Source organism: Pelophylax lessonae, assembly GCF_965119305.1.
Source record: "Pelophylax lessonae genome assembly, chromosome: 9".
NCBI lineage: Eukaryota > Metazoa > Chordata > Amphibia > Anura > Ranidae > Pelophylax > Pelophylax lessonae.
This window is the reverse complement of record NC_138776.1, coordinates 151,779,078-151,798,665: the sequence shown is the minus strand read 5'-3', so window position 1 is coordinate 151,798,665 and position 19,588 is coordinate 151,779,078. Positions and strand designations below refer to the sequence as shown.

The following is a 19,588-nucleotide window of genomic DNA, read 5'->3' as shown; positions in this document are numbered from 1 at the left end:
TATGTTACAATAGGATTACATTTTCACTATGACAGAGAGGGGAAGTTTACACCAACTATTACATTTTATTTTTACATTTATCTAAATATAGAGACAAAATAAGATTTAGATATTACAACTCCCAAATATTTGAAGGTATAAAGTATTTTTATTTGAGAAGTCAAAGTTGGCAAATTCTCCCTCAACAGGTCTAAGGTGCGTATAACTAACTGATTTATGTGAATTCATGCGGTAGCCCAAAAACTATCCAAACATTAATGTTAAATGCATCAAGGAATATTGAGAGCGTGTATATCCCATGAAACCTGATGCCTAATTTACATGTAGGAGTATTCTATATTCTGTGGGTTCCCTCTTAGTCTTCTATTGTGGGCAATAGACAGATTGCGATCGCCAGTGGCTCCACTGCCAGTGCAAATCGTAGCAAGGACGTGGGGCACCTTCCTAGTTTTCTCTTTTGAAGCACAATTTTAGTTTAGTAGAGAGCATAATTTTTCTCTTTATTCTAGCCTTCTAGAAGGAGTACAGTATCAATGCTGTTGGCACTGCCCAAAGATACTGCTTTATTTAATGCTTAGCAGTGTCCAATGATAGTACCACTCCTATCCCTGATCGTCCATAGTAAGTTGTATATTCAAGAACAGTCTTAATACTGATGGAAGTTGCTCTCGTAGGAATACTCCTTGACTGATCTTTATGTATTTATTTAGCCTTAAATTTAGCCAGACTGTTTGCTAGAGCTTGTGCCAGCACATCTGAGGTAAAGAGTGAAATGAAATGTTAAGATTCCCAGAAGAGCACATCCTTATCTGGTTTCAGCAATACTATTACAGCTTTAGGCTCCATGTACACGGGACATTAGAAAAAACACGCTGCAAAGCTAGTTCTGACGCCGGGAAAAAGCCGCTGTTAAACGTGCTTTCAGTAGCTTTTTCCATTTGCGTTATTGCACGTTTGGCCACGTTGCTTTTAGCAGCGTTTTTTCTGCCTCCATTCAAAATCAATGGTTCCCTATTGATTTGAATGGAAGTCGCACCGCAAGTCGGATCAGCATGATCCAACTTGCGGCGCGACATGCGCTGTGAGAATCTTGAGGGGGAACTCCACGCCAAAAATGGGGGAAAAAACTCCATGCAGCCGGTAGGGCAGGAAGGGGGAGGGGACGAGCGAGCGGCCCCACCCCCTGGACCACCAGGCCACATGCCCTCAACATGGGGGGGTGTTGGTGCTTTGGGAGCTCTGTAGCCCCTACCCCAAAGCACCTTGCCTCCATGTTAATGAGGACAAGGGCCTCATCCCCACAACCCTGGCCGGTGGTTGTGGGGGTCTGCGGGCAGGGGGCTCATCGGGATCTGGAAGCCCTCTTTAACAAGGGGGCACCCCAGATCCCGGACCCCTCCCTATGTGAATGGGTATGGGGTACACTGTACCCCTACCCATTCAGTCCATAAAAGGCAGTGTACGTAAATAACGACGGGAGATGTTTTGGAAAGATTATTAAAAATCTTCATCTGTTCTTCTCTGCTCTGGTCTTCTTCCTCTCCTGGTCTTCTGCTCTTTTGCCCTCGGCTCTTCTCTTCTTCTTCCTCCAGTCCTACTCACCACTAGTGATGTCTCGAACATAAAATTCGCCGTTCGCGAACGGCGAACACGAACATCGGCGAATGTTCGCGAACCGGCGAACATTGCGAACCGCCATTGACTTTAATAGGCAGGCGAATTTTAAAACCCACAGGGACTCTTTCTGGCCACAATAGTAATGGAAAAGTTGTTTCAAGGGGACAAACACCTGGACTGTGGCATGCCGGAGGGTGATCCATGGCAAAACTCCCATGGAAAATTACGTAGTTGACGCAGTCGGGTTTTATTCCATAAAGGGCATAAATCACCTAAAATTCCTAAATTGTTTGGAATAACGTGCTTTAAAACATCCAGTGTGTGTATACGATCAGGTATGATGTTGTATCGATCAGGTAGTGTAAGGGTTACGCCCGCTTCACAGTGACAGACCAAACTCCCCGTTTAACGCACCGCAAACAACCGCAAACAGACCAGAACTGACCAAAATGGGACAGGAACTGGGCTTTAAGGGTTAGGGTTAGGTTTAGTGTTAGGGGCTAGGGTTAGGGTTACGGTGAGATACTTAGGGTTAGAGTTAGTAAACCTACCCCTATGCCTCTAACCCTAACCGTCTAACCCTAAGCACTAAAAATAACCCTAACCCTAGCCCTAACCCTAATTCTAATTTTTTTTTCTGGTTCTGGACATGCTACAGAGCTGAAACTTTACAGGTACACTTTTTAGACCCCCAGACACTGAATCACACAAAAAAAGTTCTTAAAAATTGTAATTTTTTGATAGAGAGCCAATTATTGGAAAAATTAAAAAAAATAAATTTCTTTGGATTTAGCATCTGGGGGGTCTAAAAAGTGTACCTGTGAAGTTTCAGCTCTGTAGCATGTCCGGAACCAGAAAAAATTACGAACTAGGGTTAGGGTTATTTTTATGGCTAGGCTTAGAGGGTTAGGGTTAAGGTTGGAGGGTTAGGGTTATGGTTAGATGGTTAGGTTTAGTGTTAGGGGCTAGGGTTACGGTGAGATACTTAGGGTTAGAGTTAGTAGCCCTACCCCTCTAACTCTAACCCTCTAACCCTAAGCACTAAAAATAACCCTAACCTTAGCCCTGACCCTAACCCTAGCCCTAACCCTAATTCTATTTTTTTTCTGGTTCTGGACATGCTACAGAGCTGAAACTTCACAGGTACACTTTTTAGACCCCCCCCCCAGACACTAAATCACACAAACAAAGTTATTAAAAATTGTCCTTTTTGATAGAGAGCCAATGATTGGAAAAATTAAAAAAAAATAAAAATAAAAAATTTCTTTGGATTTAGCATCTGGGGGGTCTAAAAAGTGTACATGTGAAGTTTCAGCTCTGTAGCATGTCCGGAACCAGAAAAAATTACGAATTAGGGCTAGGGTTAGGGTTAGGTTTAGGGTTAGGGTTATTTTTATGGCTAGGCTTAGAGGGTTAGGGTTAAGGTTAGGGTTATGGTTAGAGGGTTAGGGTTAGGTTTAGTGTTAGGGGCTAGGGTTAGGGTTACGGTGAGATACTTGGGGTTAGAGTTAGTAGCCCTACCCCTACCCCTCTAACTCTAACCCTCTAACCCTAAGCACTAAAAATAACCCTAACCTTAGCCCTGACCCTAGCCCTAACCCTAACCCTAGCCCTAACCCTAATTCTATTTTTTTTCTGGTTCTGGACATGCTACAGAGCTGAATCTTCACAGGTACACTTTTTAGACCCCCCCAGACAATAAATCCAAAGAAATGTTTTTTTTTTTTTAAGTTTTTTTTTTTTTTTTTTTTTAATTTTTCCAATAATTGGCTCTCTATCAAAAATGACAATTTTTAAGAACTTTTTTGTGTGATTTAGTGTCTAGTGGGTCTAAAAAGTGTACCTGTGAAGTTTCAGCTCTGTAGCATGTCCAGAACCAGAAAAAAAGATCATTTTTCAGTAGAGCAGGGATGGTGGGAACCCCTTTTACACCTATATGATCTTTTTTCTGGTTCTGGACATGCTACAGAGCTGAAACTTGACAGGTACGCTTTTTAGACCCCCCCAGACACTAATCCAAAAAAATCATGCCTGCCACCGTATATATCAGTGGTGGGTGGGCAGTGGCACTGCAGTGGGCACAGTACACTCTGTGGACCTGACAGTCACTGGCACCCAGGCAACTGCAATTATAAAAAAAATATATATTTTTACTTTGCAAGCTGCTGTGCCACCGTATATATATCAGTGGTGGGTTGGCACGCAGTGGCACTACAGTGGGCACAGTACACTCTGTGGACCTGACAGTCACTGGCAGCCCAGGCAACTACAATAATAAAAAATATATTTTTTTTTTTTCAATTTGCAACAAGATGCTGTGCCACCGTATATATATCAGTGGTGGGCAATGCACTGCTGTGGGTACAGTGCACTCTGTGGACCTGACACAGCACTCACTGCAATTATGACAGAGGAAAAAAAAATATTTTTTAAAATGCAAGGTACTGTGCCTGTGCCACCCGAAATGAGTGTGGTGTGCACACAGTACAGTCTGTGGTGGGTCTGTGGCCTCTCACACACAGCGGGCAGGCAACTGCAGTGTACAATAGAGATATATATATATATATATATATATATATATATATATATATATATATATATATATATATATATATATATATATATATATATATAGAAAAAACTCAATTACCAGCCCTTAAAAGGGCTTTTGGGGACACTAGAGATATATATATATATATATATATATATATATATATATATATATTTACACAAATACCAGCCCTTAGAAGGGCTTTTTGGGGTGCTGTCAGGATGCTGTCCTTACAGCAGTAGTGGACCAAGAACACTGACTAGCAAGACCAGGAAAACTGACTTACAACTGTCCCTAGCTTAACAGCAGCAGCAGCTCTCCCTGCTCTCACTAACACACACTGCTTCAGAATGATCTAAGATGGATGCTGCCCTTGCTTATTTATAGGAGGTGGGAGGGAGGTATGCTGATTGGCTGCAAATGTGCCTGCTGACTGTGAAGTTCAGGGTCAAAGTTTGCCTCAATGATGTATTATAGGGGGCGGACCGAACATCGCATATGTTCGCCCGCAGCGGCGAACGCGAACATGCTAAGTTCGCCGGGAACTGTCCGCCGGCAAACAGTTCGGTACACCTCTACTCACCACCTGTTTTAAGCCCGTTAATGCAGCATTACCACACCACAACCGTGCAATGTACACAGTTGCGGGGTGGTATACCTCCAGCTGCAGCCACAGCATGTGTACACCCCCAGCTGCTGCATTTACAGCTAAAGGGAGAGAAGTTGAAGTTGGGGGTGGTAAAAACAGCTCAACCACACCTCCAACCTGACATGTGAACAAGCCCTTGGATCACATCTGTGTGGCTGCTTGCTACGTGTAGGGTAGCCCATTCATTTCAGTGGGCTTCCCTACCCGCAGAAATGCAGGAAAGGAGTCCCTGACCCTTTCTTTTAAATTGGGCCGCACCAAAAGCACCCCATGTTTTCCAATGTGTGGGGTACCATTAAGAATTAATGGCACCCCTAAAGAGCAGAGCATTTGTCTGTGTGCCCGGAACGAGCACGATTTTGCGCATGTTCTGCGACACACAGTAACGTGATCCAAGCCTTGAACAGGGGTGCCTCAGGACTGAAAATACTTTATAAAGGCGTAATTTTTGAACCTACTACACAGACTGAGAACCCATGTTATAGCACTATGCAATGCATAGCACTCACATTTGAGGTTACTTCTGCTGACAGAGTAACAGGGCCATTGAAAACATCTTCGTGTACAGAAACATTGGTGGGGCATTTCAGTGGCTAATGCCAGGTGTGCATGGCAACCATACAGCGTTTATTTCATTTTCAAAGTGAAAATAAACCCTCCTATCATTTTCAGTCAAGGAAGCTGCCATGTTGGCCTCTTTTTCATCTTCAACTGCCATGATGCGGTTCATGTGATTAGTTATGACACCAGCTATTTGATGGTTTGACCGTTTGGTTGTGAGCACAAGCAAGTTTTTGAAACTGTTAATCGATAAGTTTATTTCCACTTTAACTGAACCAACTGAATATAGAATATGAAGCAGCTGTGCATGGCAGACAATCGGCTTCTGTCTGCTCCAGTTTTGATAAATTCCCCCAAATGTGATGTAAATCGCATAACCTGCAGGAATGACATTTTACACTGGGGGCTGCCTGCGTCCATGTGCTTTATACAGCAAGATGTAAATCAACGTAACACAAACCGGCATAGGGCCTGTGCTGATGGCTTTGACCATGCATTAATGGGCAAATGCAGCTTGCGTTCAGGTGCATTCTGTGTGCATCTACACTCAGTTTGAAATGTTTGAGATCATTCAAAGTTTGTTCACCTGTACATTTGAGAAAAAAATGCCTGTAAATGAATAAATGTCAAAATACATTTGATCTGAATTAATCTCCTAAACTGCATGAACCTGCAGCATGCTACTTTGCCATTTTCATACACTTGTGTGGCGAAAGAAACTAATATGAACAAAAGCCCTTTGACTTAATTTGTTAATAAAACATTATAGTAACTTGCAATACACATCCAAGATATACAAACCTCCAGCAAAATCTGTCACTTTGTACATTGTCACTGCGGTTGGCAAGAATTTGATTAGGTTTGCAAATGTCACTATTCGTGGAAAGTGAAATTTGAGGTACTTTACAAAATTGGTCACAGAAAACCCAATAAAATTCAACCTTGGTCTGGAGTAACTGTTTTTTGTTTTCATTTTCTTTCCAATGACCTGAGCTAAAGCTTAAGAGTCATGTTGGCAAATCAACTGTGCTTCCTTTTTCAAATCTTCTAGTTGATATGTTGTATTTTATTTATTGCAGGGTTTACAATCACACCTGTGACACGCTGAATGATGGGAGCTGCTGCACTTTAGATCACATCCCGCTTGTGAGGTAAAATTACTTCAAATTATATTTAAGTTTAAGGTGATATTAAAGTCTTCTTATTTTTTTTTTAATATACATGTTATACTTACCTACTCTGTGTAGTGGATCTGCGAAGAGCAGCTCTGATCTTCCTCTTCTCCAGTCACTTGCTGGCGCTCCTGGCCCTTTCCTCCTGCTGATTTCCCCCACAGCAAGCAGCTTGTAAAATGGGCGCAGCCGAGCCTCTGCTCTGTGTGTCCATTCAGACATGGAGCCGCGCCTTGGCCCCACCCGCCCCCCTCTCTCCCCTTATTTGCCCACTGACTTTGATTGACTGACAGCAGCGGGAGTCAATAGCACTCGCTGCTGTCTCAGCCAATGAGGAGGGAGAGTCCCCGACAGCCCAGGCTTTTTCCTGCAACATTGTTGGATTGAGATGGGGCTTAGGTAAGTATTAGGGGGTTGAAGGGGGCTGCTGTACACAGTTTTTTTTTATTATAATGCATAGAATGCATTAACCACTTGCTTGCTGGGCACATATACTCCCTTCCCCAGGCCAATTTTCAGCTTTCAGCGCTGTCACACTTTGAATGACAATTGCGCGGTCATGCTACACTATACCCATATAAAGTTTTTTATCATTTTTTTCCCCACACTTAGAGCTTTCTTTTGGTGGTATTTAATCACTACTGGGTTTTAAATTTTTTGCAAAACAAACAAAAAAAGATGGAGAATTAAAAAAAAAAAGGGGGGGGGTTTATATCTTGTTATAAAATTTTCCAGATAGGTAATTTTTCTCTATCACTAATGTGCGCTGATGAGGCTGCACTGATGTGGGCGTCCAGGTATGTCCTCCGGGCATTTTAGGCCCGCACTGTAGCTGTCTTTCCACTGTAGCACACGCGAAATGGTAAGATATAAAAAAACCTTCTGCCTTTCAGAACCACGTTAATATTTGATGTGTTCACGTGAACTTCTTTCCTTTTGTCTGTCATGATAAATGATCTTTTATTACTTCATCTTATGTCAGTAGGAGGTCTCAACAACCTCCAGTCAATCATTGGATTGACGCCTCTTGAGAGCCAGATCATTAGATCAACTCCTCTCAAACAGGAATGGCCCTAGATGGATCCAAATTCAGGTGGTCCCTGCTGAACCAGCCGAATTTCGATCCATTTATAGCCAGCTTTTAGTCTGTTGAAAAGTGTTCCAGCTTTGTGTAGCAGTTTATCTCTCGAAGTCAATTGACAAGCGAAGTCAATTGACAAGCACTTTACCAGGTAATCACTTTGTGTGTGCTTAAGATACCAGATCATAGATGCCTTACTATGGCTATTGTGGAAAGTACATAAACCTACTCCCATCTATGCAGGTTGTCATACACACTGCCATTTAGGACAACTGTTCCACTGTTGAGGAAAAGTCCCTGACCCTCTTCCAACAACACTTTGCACCAAACCGCATGGTGCTGTGGCACAGTGTAGTTTGGGGCGTGTGCGTTAGCAGATTCATGAATGTGTCATTAACATTTTCTGTGCATGTTGGGAACATTCCTAATATGCAGTAGTGTGAATCTAGCCTTATGTCCACCAGAGTCCACAGCAAAGCCTCTTACATCAAAGTCCTTAGTTCTCCTTTACATCAGGGTCCACAGAGTTCCCACTTACTCTGTAAAAGAAAACCCTGTATTGGGTTTTATTACCCTCACCTTCATATAAATGGAGAAATGTTTTTGGCCTTTTGTTATACCTAAAACACATTGCTAATCACACTAGTAACATGTGCAATTAACACAATATATAGCCTAAATATTGATATTAGCACTGTTTTGCACTGAAATTAGCCATTTTATGTATTTTTTTGAATTGTCTGTTAAAAATGTGGCTCTGTTAGTAAATTTTGGACACCCTCTCAGTAAATTTCACTCAGGGGGGATGGCAACACTGCACCCCATTATAGTGCCCCCTCCCTCAACTATGTATCCTGAGCGCCGCTTGCCCATCTCCGGCGTCTGGGCCTGGCATAGCAGGTGCCGCCAGATAGAGGGGAGAGAAAAAAGCAGACACTCCCGCTCTCCTCCCGTTCTTCTGGAGGAGGGATGTGGGTGTGACTGGAGGCAGGACATGGGTGTGGCTGGAGGCGGGACATGGGTGTGGCTGGAGGCGGGACATGGGTGTGGCTGGAGGCGGGACATGGGTGTGGCTGGAGGCGGGACATGGGTGTGGCTGGAGGCGGGACATGGGTGTGGCTGGAGGCGGGACATGGGTGGGGCTGGAGGCGGGACATGGGTGGGGCTGGAGGCGGGACATGGGTGGGGCCTGGAAGGGGGCCCTTGATTTATTTTGCCCGGGGGCCCTGAGGGTTCTCAGGCCGCCCCTGATCGCACACACGATACAGACCATTCCTCCCCTTCCTCCCCTTTTGAACACTGCTACAGCAGTGTTTCACCCTACAGTACATACAAAATAGGTGTCCCAAAGGCACAAGGGGACACGAGACTGTCGCACGTGGTTTTACAGTATAACTGCTACTTGCTGTTCCTGGGCCTCAGGGCCAAAGGCCCAATCTTCACCACTCACCGGGCTTTCAGGTACCCACCTCCTACTCAGTTTTGTTGCCCTGGACCTGTGTAGCACCTTGAACATGGGTCATCCAGTAACAAGTAAACTGGAGATTGCTGCCCGCAGTTTCAGTGCCAAACAGCAACCTTTAAGGTCATCCTTTCTCTTCCTTGTGGGTTCTGTGTGTCCTCCCTTCTGGCCCCAGGGCCATACGCAACAATCGTGATCATGCCCTTCCTTTCCCCAGTAGAGGTGTAAAGGACAGGCTATGAAAGCTAAGGACTAATGCCCACTGAACAACAAATGCTTCAGAGAGATTTCACAGGCACATCAATCCTCTAGGGCACTGGTTCTTAACCTGGGTTCGATCGAACCCCAGGGGTTCGGTGAGTCAGTCTCGTGGGTTCGGCGGAGGCACACCCGACTCGTATGATTCGTGATGACACGCACAGTGGTGTGATTCAGTATATCATCCTCCTGATCCGCTGACCACTCTGCTGCTCTCTCTGTCCTCTGTCGGTGCTCTCTCTCTCTGCAGGGAGGCGGCCGGAGCTCACACACTGCACTGGTTGCTAGGCTAGAGCCGCTTAGCATCTAGCAACCAGTGACGTCACCCCTTTCTCCTCCAGGCCTCCGCCTCCCAGACAGTCCCCGACTCCCCGCCTATTACAATTTGACTCTAGTAGGAAAGGGAGGACCCGGGGCGCAGAGCAGTGCGCCATGAGCCCACCCATTGTGTGGCAATAGCGAATGAAAATTCGCTATTGTCACATCTCCTCAGCCAATGGCATTGGCTGTGGAGGAGGCGGGAGGACTCGAGAAGAAGCCGCCGCTACAACAGGTAAGTCAAGTGCACTGGTCTCGGGGGGGCTTGGCAAGTTGGCACGCTGTTCACTCTGCATTGAAGGGGGCACGCAGCACTCTGGTCTCTGCATTGAAAGGGGGCACGAATGATGATCTCTGCATTGAAGGGGGCACGCAGCACTCTGGTCTCTGCATTGAAAGGGGGCACGAATGATGATCTCTGCATTGAAGGGGGCACGCAGCACGCTGGTCTCTGCATTGAAAGGAGGCACGAATGATGTTCTCTGCATTGAAGGGGGCACGCAGCATGCTGTTCTCTGCATTGAAAGGGGGCACGAATGATGATCTCTGCATTGAAGGGGGCACAAATAATTATTTCTGCATTGAAGGGGGCACGAATGATGATCTCTGCATTAAAGGGGGCACACCGCACGCTGGTATCTGCATTGAAAGGGGGAACACTGGTCTCTGCATTGAAAGGGGCACACTGGTCTCTGCATTGAAAGGGGTCACGCTGGTCTCTCTGCATTGAAAGGGGGCACGCTGGTCACTGTGCACTGAAAGGGGGGCAACGCTGGTCAATGTACATTGAAAGGGGGCACGCTTGTCATTCTGCATTGAAAGTGGGCACGCTGGTCACTGTGCATTGAAAGGAGGCACGCTGGTCATATATACCTAAAATAATATATACCTATGTTTTGAATTTGAAAAAATCATATTTTATTTTTCCAATTAAGAAGGGTTCGGTGAATGCGCATATGAAACTGGTGGGGTTCAGTTCCTCCAACAAGGTTAAGAACCACTGCTCTAGGGGCACTAGCAAAAAACTGAGCTGGGAGAGTTTGCCTAGGCAGGTAGACCTTTTCCAGTGTCCATTTACCTGAAGCCGGCATCATTACCTAAGTCATGAATATTAAGACACCGTATGTCCTGTTGGGAACAATTAAGAGGGGTTTCTGTCTGTATTTCAAATCATTCTTCCATAAAGGCCTGCTTTGTGAAGGATACAGGTCGTATTTGTCCATTGCATAGTTTCTCCCCCTCTTCTGGATCATCTCTGCAGCTCCTCAACTTACCAATGGGCTCTTGGTTCCTTCCCTGACTAATGCCTGCCTTAACCTGCCATTGTGTTTAGGTGACCAGCCTTCTCTAGGCAAAACCGCAGCTGTGCCAAAGTCCTTCCATTTTTTAAATAACTTACCAATGCTCCAGGGATGTTTTGGGATATCATTTTTATAACCCAGTCTAGGGCTAGATTCAAATTTATGGGAGTGTGGCAGTGCATGTAAATCTTGCAGCCGTGCAGTAAGCACAGGGCTTTAAGAAAATGTGTGTGAGTGCCATTAACACCTAATGGCACCTTATGCACTAAGGAATGTAGTGCAGTTTCCTGCACATGGAATTGCATGGCACCAAAGGACCATGCAAGAAACACAGCAGCTTGCTTATTCAAATGAATAAGTGCACATGCAAAGAGCCACATGAATGTGAACGTAGGGTATTTAGTGCTTCTGTTGTCGTCTTTTCACAACTTATTGTCAAGAGAATGATGCAGTTTATTTTAGATATGTTCGCTAGCAAACTCTGCAGCCTTTAGAAGCTGGTGTTTACTCAGCGATCTTGTGAAACTTTAATTGCAGCCAGACTCCATTTAAAAAAATGTGTTGATGTGTTGGCTTCTGAGGGCACTTGGTTTTTACAGCAAATACATTCGGAAAATATTCTAGATTTTACATGTCCAAAGGATCAAATAGCTGTAGCCCTCCCATGCTAAATCCCCAGCACCTTAAAAAAAAGGGGGGGGGGATTTCTTTAGTTTATTGGACACAGCTCCTGATATTCTAAACCATTCGGTTATACTGCCCCCTACAGGAGTAGGACACCTAGGCAGAAACCTAGTCTGACTACGCCAATGGGCAGTGCCAGGGGGTATACGTCCCTCTCTCTGCTATAGGTAATTTGTTTTTTCTGCCTAGTCAGGAGTAAGGACTTTGTTCCTTTCCTGGGATCTCTGATCCTGGAAATTTTCTTTTTCAAGTTTCTTTTCTCCTGGATTTTTTCCTGTGAGATCTGCAATCAACTGCCGGACTGGATGACGGGATGGATAATCTAGATCCAGTGGTCACCCCAGTCTGGCCAGCGAGCGTGCGCAGACCTCAGCTCCACGCTGGACAGGGGCTGGCCTGTGAGCTAAACTCCTTGACTGGGTCTCGGTCTGAGTCGCAGCGTTCCTCCTGCCCGACAGCCCCCCATTTCTATGGAGGGGAGGTTCTGTCTTGAGCGGTGCCTGCCTGGTTCCTTGTATGGTAACTGTCCCCCCTCTCCCCCTGGAGGGTTTTTGGGTGGACCTGGGCCCCTTCATCGGACAGTCAAACCCCTGGGTTCCCCTTCCTCCTGTCAGGCACCCCCTCATCATTCTGGTGGTCCCTGTGGGCCATATTGCCCCCCCATCCGCCCCCCCTTCACTGACACTGGAGCTGTGGGGTGGCCTTGCTCACCGCCTAGGGTGGGGGAAGGGTGCTGTGCTTGTGTGGGGGCGTGGTGAGCCGCTGGTGACCAGGTGATCGACTTTGGGGGGGGGGGCTGTACCTGGCAGGGGCTCCGGCCAGGCCCCCCTTTCTGCCTGTTCAATTTTCTGAGGCCTGGGGATCCCTCCTGGGTCCCTGGGAACCTTATGGTGCCGCCATTTTCTTGTAGCCTGTGTGCTTCATGCACGGTGGCCATGTTTTTGTAGTCCGGCGGCCATTTTTCGTTGGTTTGCCATGGAAAATGGCAGCGGCCATGACAGTGGAGCCTTGTGGGTGGCGATTTCGGCGGTGGGAGCCCATCCTCATCCCCTGGTGCTGACTACTGGATCTTTTTTTTTTTTTTTTTCCTAATCGTCCGTGCAGATTCTCCTGGTAGCTGCGGTGCCTGGTTTCTGGAGGGGTGGTGAATCTGGTGGGGTCCTATCCCTCTCTAAAGATCTTTTGATGCTCCGTTACTGGCAACCAGGTGGGCTGCCAGAGCGGTGGGGGTTATTCCTTAGCAGTGTTTTACACTTTTGTGGGGTCCCCCTGGTGACTCATGAAGTCTTTGGAGCACATCTCCCCACCTGCTCCCCTCTCTAAGGCTGCGGGGCCCTCCGGGTCCCATCCATCCATCGATGCACTGACAGCGGTCTTGGCGAGTCCTTGGTGTCCCTGGTGGAGGTGGCTTTTGGGCGATGGGCTGGCAAAAAGCGCCCCCCCCCCCCCCTGCCTCATCAGATCCTGAAACTGATTCGGCCGCTGTGGATGTAGGTTCTCTTTTGACATTTTACAAGCCATCCAGAGCGGGAAAGGTATTCCCTTTCCCCTCCTATTTTGACAGAATTGTCACTAAAGAGTGGGGACGACCAAAACCTTCCCTTGGGGTCCCTAAGCGATTTTGCTAAGCGATACCCCTCTGAGGAGTCAATCCTTAAGAAGTGGACTGTTCCACCAGTGGTAGACCCTCTGGTTTCCAGATTGAACAAGGCATCCATGATTCTGGTTGAAGAGTCCCCGGCCTTTAAGGACCTGGCTGACAGGAAGGCGGAGGCTGTGGCCCGCAATATGTACACCCTGGCTGGTTCGGCACTGAGGCCGATATTAACCATTGCCCTGGTGTTGCAGACTCTGACCAAATGGACTAGGTTTTTGCGCTATGACCTGGAGGGGGGATTACTCCCACCTGTCTTTGCAGAGCTGGTGGACCAGCTGGTCCAGGGACTGCAGTTTAGCCGTGATGCCTCTTTGGATGCTGCTCACGTAGTGGTTTGGCTCTCTTTCGGCAGTGGTTCTTCGGCATGTCTTTTGGCTCAGATGCTGGTCTGCAGACCAGACTTCTAAAAAGGCCTTGACTGATCTTCCCTTTCAAGAAGATCGCCTGTTTGGTGTTACCCTGGATGACATCATTAAAGGTCTCATGGGGGGAAGAGTATTTTACTTCCGCAGGCTACTAAGGGCAAGGACCCTCATCGTAGACGTGGGCCGCCCTCCTTGGCTCATACATTTTTTTTCATCCCTCAGGGCCGACTGACAAGGGATCAGAGCCCTTCGGGACCTCTGTAGGATCCAAGCTAACTTGGTCTGGCAAGTCAAGAGCGGGCATCTGCAGACCCCCAGACAAGGCCCCTTCCGCATGAAGGTGTGCCTTCACCCGTATCTCAGGTGGGGGGCGTCTTTGTTGGTTCCCAGACCCGTGGACTCCCTGGTACAAGTCAGGTGGGTCCACAAGTTCATTCCGTCCTGCTACAAGATCCAGTACTTCAGAACGTTTTGGTGGGTTTTATTCAAACCTGTTTACAGTCCCCCCAGGAAGGAAGGCAAGGTGCATCAAATTCTGGACCTCAAGCAACTGAACTGCTTTGTGTGGGTGCAGAAGTTCAAAATGGAGTCCGTTCGCACGGTTGTGGCTTTTCTGCATCAGGAGGATTTTTATTGCCTCCATGGACATCAAGAAGGCTTACCTTCACATTTCAATGTGTCGATCTCCATCGATTCCTCTGCTTTGCTGTGGGATAGGAGAATTATCAGTTTGTGGCTTTACCCTTTGGTCTCGCTGCTGCTCCTCAGGTCTTCACGAAAGTGTTGGCCCCGGTGCTAGCATTATTACGCCAATCGGGAATCGCAGTACTGGGCTACTTGGGCGACGACCTTCTGCGAATGGAGTCTCCTACTGCTCTGGTGGAAAACCTGGAAATCCCCATACAAGCTTGACCGTGTTTGGCTGGATTCTGAATTTTCAGAAGTCTGTTCTGGTTCTGTCCACAAACCCGGACTCAGCCTTAGAGTGCTGCTTCCTCTGGACAAACTCCAGACTTGCATTCGGGTGTTGGGCCTAATGGTGTCCCTGCAGACTTGCATTCGGGTGTTGGGCCTAATGGTGTCTACCTTCGAGGCGGTTCCGTTTGCACAGTTCCATACAAGGTCCCTGCAACGGAGATTCTGGCCAAATGGGACAAGAATCCGCACTCTCTGGACAATCAGATCCGGCTGAGCTGGAGAATGAAGAGTCCCTAATGAGGTGGCTTCATTCTTTGGTGCTTCGGCTGGGCAAATCCTTCCTTCCCTTGTAATGGATAGTGCGCATTCAATCGAACAATGCCACGGCTGTGGCTTATGGTGCCACAAGAAGCTCTCTCCGCCGTACACATTCCCGGGGTGGAAAACTGGCAGGCTGATTAGCTCAGATGGCAAGCGTTGGGCCAAGGGGAGTTGTGGATCTGTTGGCATCCTGGCTCAACAGAAAGGTGCAAAGATTTGTGGCTCGGTCACGAGATCCTCTGGTGGACGCCACAGAAGTGCTGGAGGCCCCGTGGGGTCAGTATTGTCTGGTTTATGCCTTCCCTCCTCTCAAGCTTCTGCCAAGACTTATACTCAGGATCAAAATGATTCCGGTCATCTTTGTGGCTCCGGACTGGACTTGCTGGGCTTGGTACGCCGATCTGGTGCAGCTGGTTGCTGATGTTCCTTTGAAGCTCCCTCTCAGGGAGGATCTGCTGTCCCCAGGACAAATCTTTCATCCTTTACGGTTGCTGGCTTTGACGGCTTGACTGTTCAACGCCAGCTGCTGCTGGATAGAGGTTTGTCTGAGTCGGTGATTCCAACGCTGGTAAAAGCTAGGAAATCTACTTCTAGGAACATCTACCATCATACGTGGAAGGCGGACATTACGTGGTAAAAGTCTCTTGGAGTTCAACCTCGCTCTTTTTTTTCGGCGGCTCAGATCTTGACCTTCCTTCAACGAGGGGTTGAGCAGAAACTGGCCTTACTTTCAAGGGCCAGGTCTTTGCCTTGGCGGTCGTCTTTCAACGACCATTGGCCACACTTTCCTTGGTGCGTACTTTTATCCAGGGAGTTTGACACTTGGCTCCTCCGGTGCGGTCTCCATTGCGGCCTTGGGACCTCAGGTGTCGGCCTTAGCAGTCTTCTTTCAATGGCCCTTGGTCACATACTCCTCCTTGGTGCGTAATTTTCTTTGTGGAGTTAGTCACCTGACCCCTGCAGTGCAGTCTCTGTTGCCGCCGTGGGACCTGTGCAGGGTGTCTGAATTGGCTGCGTTACCCTGTCGTTCACCTTATTTGGTGGTTGTTCCTTCCTAAGGTTGTCTCTGATTTTCATTTGAATGAAGACCTTGTGTTGCCTTCCCTGTGTCCCAGGTCAAAACATTTAAAGGAAATTACTTTGCATGCCTTGGATGTGGTCCGTGCGATTAGGGTGTACTTGGTAGCTATGGGGTCTTTTAGGAAATCAGACTCACTATTTGTGCCTCGGAAAGGGTTGTCCGCTTCCTCTGTGACCATTTCCAGATGGATCAGACAGACTGTGATTCAGGCCGTTGCCATCAGGGGTCAGGTTCCTCCTTTCCCTGTCAAGGCACACTCTACTCGGGTGCTCAGTGCCCCCTGGGCCTTCCGTCATCGGGCGTCGGTGGCGCAGGTTTGCAAGGTGGCCACCTGGTCGTCAATGCACACTTTCACAAATTTCTATAAAGTGGATGTGTTGGCATCTGCGGATGCTTCCTTTGGCCACAAGGTTTTGCAGGCTGCTGTTTAGAGGACCTGGTTCCTCTTTGAGGGTGTATTTGTTTTTTTTTCAGGTGAGCGCCAGTTGTTTTGGTTGAGCTCCTATTTACCTGGCTGGCTATAGTTGGCCTTGGGAATTTATTTTTCGCTGTTCCTGCCCCTCATGTTTAACACTGCTTTGGGACGTCCCAATGGTTAAAAATGTCAGGAGCTGTGTCCGTCAATGAACGAAAGAGAAAATGGGATTTTTGACTTACCGTAAAATCCATTTCTCTGATGTTCAGTGATGGACACAGCACCCACTCCTCTGTGGAGTTGTAATTCTTCTGACACTGCTTGTAACAAAACTGAGTACCTATAGCAGAGAGAGGGAGTATACCCCCTGGGACTGCCCATAGGCGTAGCCAGACTTTTTTTCTGCCTGGTGCCCTACTCCTGTGGGGGCAGTATAAACCAGTGGTTAGACGATCAGGAGCCGTGTCCATAAATGAACATCAGAGAAATGGATTTTAAGGGTAAGTCAAAAATTAAATTTTTGCCAGGTATCTTTAGTTTGATCTGTTAATGTCAAAGATTCTCTTCACCCTTTTTCTATCTTTTTATTTTTTTTTAAGCAGTGGGTGACTCCTAATTGTTGAAGCTCTATGTACTATGCTCCTGTGCTACAAGGGTGGGGTGGAGCATTGAGATTCTGAGCTCACTTAAATAGGTTAACCCAGAAGAGGAGTGTACCTGAATCAGTGAGTCTGTGCGGGACTGTGCCAGAGATCGGGCCAATATAGCAACCAAGACTTCTTTACCTTATCCTCCACTTCCACAGAATCCTCCACACTGCTGGACTCCCCCCTGCTGCCCCCTCCCCGCTCTAGAGGCAGGCAGTCATAGATCCTGCATTAGATGTGAGGCTGCAGAGGGACAGTGTGCTGCTTTTCCCAGTCCCTCAGACCTAAATGAGAATTTAACCCTTGCAGTGCAAGGTCAGCAGAAGAGGGAATATGCTAACTGTTTCAGAGGCCCATGCCTAGAAATGCTATCACTTTCTGCAAGTGTAAGTGTTCCGCATGTCACCGGTGTGGAATAACTGCTCCCCTGTTGAACGCTGTGGTTCCTCCTACTGTCGAACTGGTAGAATACAGCTGGAGAGCAGCAAGCAGCAGTGTTTCAATATACCCTGTGTGAGGCCTCATGCACAAAGGATCTTTAGTGATATTTCCTAGAAGCCTTTCCCCCTGGCAGCAGGGTTTTGACAGAAAAAAAAACTCTGCTAGGTGTCAAGAGATTGGGCAATATTTAATTTTATTGGCCAGAATAATCACTTATTCTGGCCAGTGAAATTAACGCTCAAGTGCTAGGCACACCTAGTGTTAACATGCGTTTACATACGTTTGGAAGCATTAAGAGTTTTTTTTTTTTTTCTGCCAGAACTCTGCTGCTTCTGCAGTCACTGGCAGTGGGGTTTGTTTCCTTCCTCTAAACTCCTCTAAATGCCTGTGTGTGCATGGGGATTGCAATTGGTTCCCCTTTTGTCTTCAGATCTGCATTAATTCTTCATGGCATAGATTCAACAAGGTGTTGGAAATATTCCTCAGAGATTTTGGTTCATAATGACATGATTGCATCACACATTTACTGCAGATTTGTTGGCTGTATATTCATGATGTGCATCTCCTGTTCCACCACATCCATGATGTAAATCTTAGGTTCCACCACATCCAAAAGGTGCTCTATTGGATCAAGATCTGGTGACTGTGGAGGCCATTGGAGTACAGTGAACTCATTGTCATGTTCAAGAAACCAGTAGTGAGAGGATTTGAGCTTTCTGACAGTGCATGATCCTGCTGGAAGGAGCCATCAGAAGATGGGTACACTGTAGTCATAAAGGGATGGACATGGTAGGCCGTTGCGTTTAAACCCTTTGCCTTTTTAATACTTGGCAAAGTGTACCAAGAAAATATCTCCCACCAGCCCAAACCGTTGATACAAGGCAGGATGGATCCATGCTTTCATGTTTACACCAAATTCTGACCCTACCATCTGTATGTAATTGTTGCAGCAGAAATTGAGACTCATCAGATTAGGTAACGTTTTTCCAATCTTCTTTTGTCCAATTTTGGTGAGCCTGTGCGAATTGTAGTCTCGGTTTCCTGTTCTTAACTGACAGGAGTAGGTAGCACCCAGTGTGATCTACTGCTGCTGTAGCCCATCTGCGCCAAGGTTCGATTTGTTGTGCGTTCAGAGGTGGTATTCTGCACACCTTGGTTGTAACAAAAGGTTATTTGAGTTGCTGTTGCCTTTCTATCCTCTAACACCAGTCTGCCCATTCTCCTCTGACCTCTAACAACAAGGCATTTTCTTCCACACAACTGCTGCTCACTAGATATTTTCTTTCTATGAATGTTTAACCATTCTTCCAGAAGCGCATTTGTAAGGTCAGGCGCTGAGGTGGATGAGAAGGCCTGGCTCGCAATCCGCTCTAATTCATCCCAAAGGTGTTCTATCGGATTGAGGTCAGGACTCTGTTCAGGCCAAGTTTCTCCACCCCAATATCGCTCATTCATGTCTTTCCGAAATTTGTTTGTGCACTGGTGAGCAGTCATGTTGGAACAGGAAGGGGCCATCCCCAAACTGTTCCACAATGTTGGGGGCGGGAAAGTGTCCAAAGTTTCTTGGTATGCTGACGCCCTAAGATTTCCCTTCACAGGAACTAAGGGGGCCAAGCACAACCCCTGAAAAACAACCCCACACCATAATCCCCCCTCCACCAAATGATTAGGACCAGTACACAAAGCAAGGTCCATAAAGACATGGATGAGCGAGTTTGGGGTGGAGGAACTTGCCTGGCCTGCACAAAGTCCTGATCTCAACCCAATAGAACACCTTTGGGATGAATTGGAGCAGAGACTGCGAGCCAGGTTTTCTTATCCAAAATCAGTGCCTGACCGCACTAATGCGCTTCTGGAAGAATGGTCAAACATTCCCATAGACACATTCCTAAACCTTTTGGACAGCCTTCCCAGAAGAGTTGAAGCTGTTACAACTGCAAAGGGAGGGCCAACTCAATTTTGAACCCTATGGACTAACACTGGGATGCCATTAAAGTTCATGTGTGTGTAAATGCAGACGTCCAAATAGTTTTGGTAATATAGTTTGTGTGTGTATGTATGTATGTATATATGTGTTTTCGTTACTAGT

At 46.9% G+C, this 19,588-nt stretch overlaps 1 protein-coding gene across 1 annotated transcript in view; it reads left to right on the top strand.

Annotated features, from left to right (window-relative positions):
• The window catches only part of LOC309563092 (transmembrane protein 150A-like), a 303,386-nt gene that overhangs the window by 134,776 nt on the left and 149,022 nt on the right, over positions 1–19,588 (top strand). Inside the window, exon 3 of the mRNA XM_082267406.1 lies at positions 6,458–6,529. Within this exon, the coding sequence (XP_082123532.1) occupies positions 6,458–6,529 (72 nt within the window). The remainder of the gene's footprint in view (positions 1–6,457; positions 6,530–19,588) is intronic.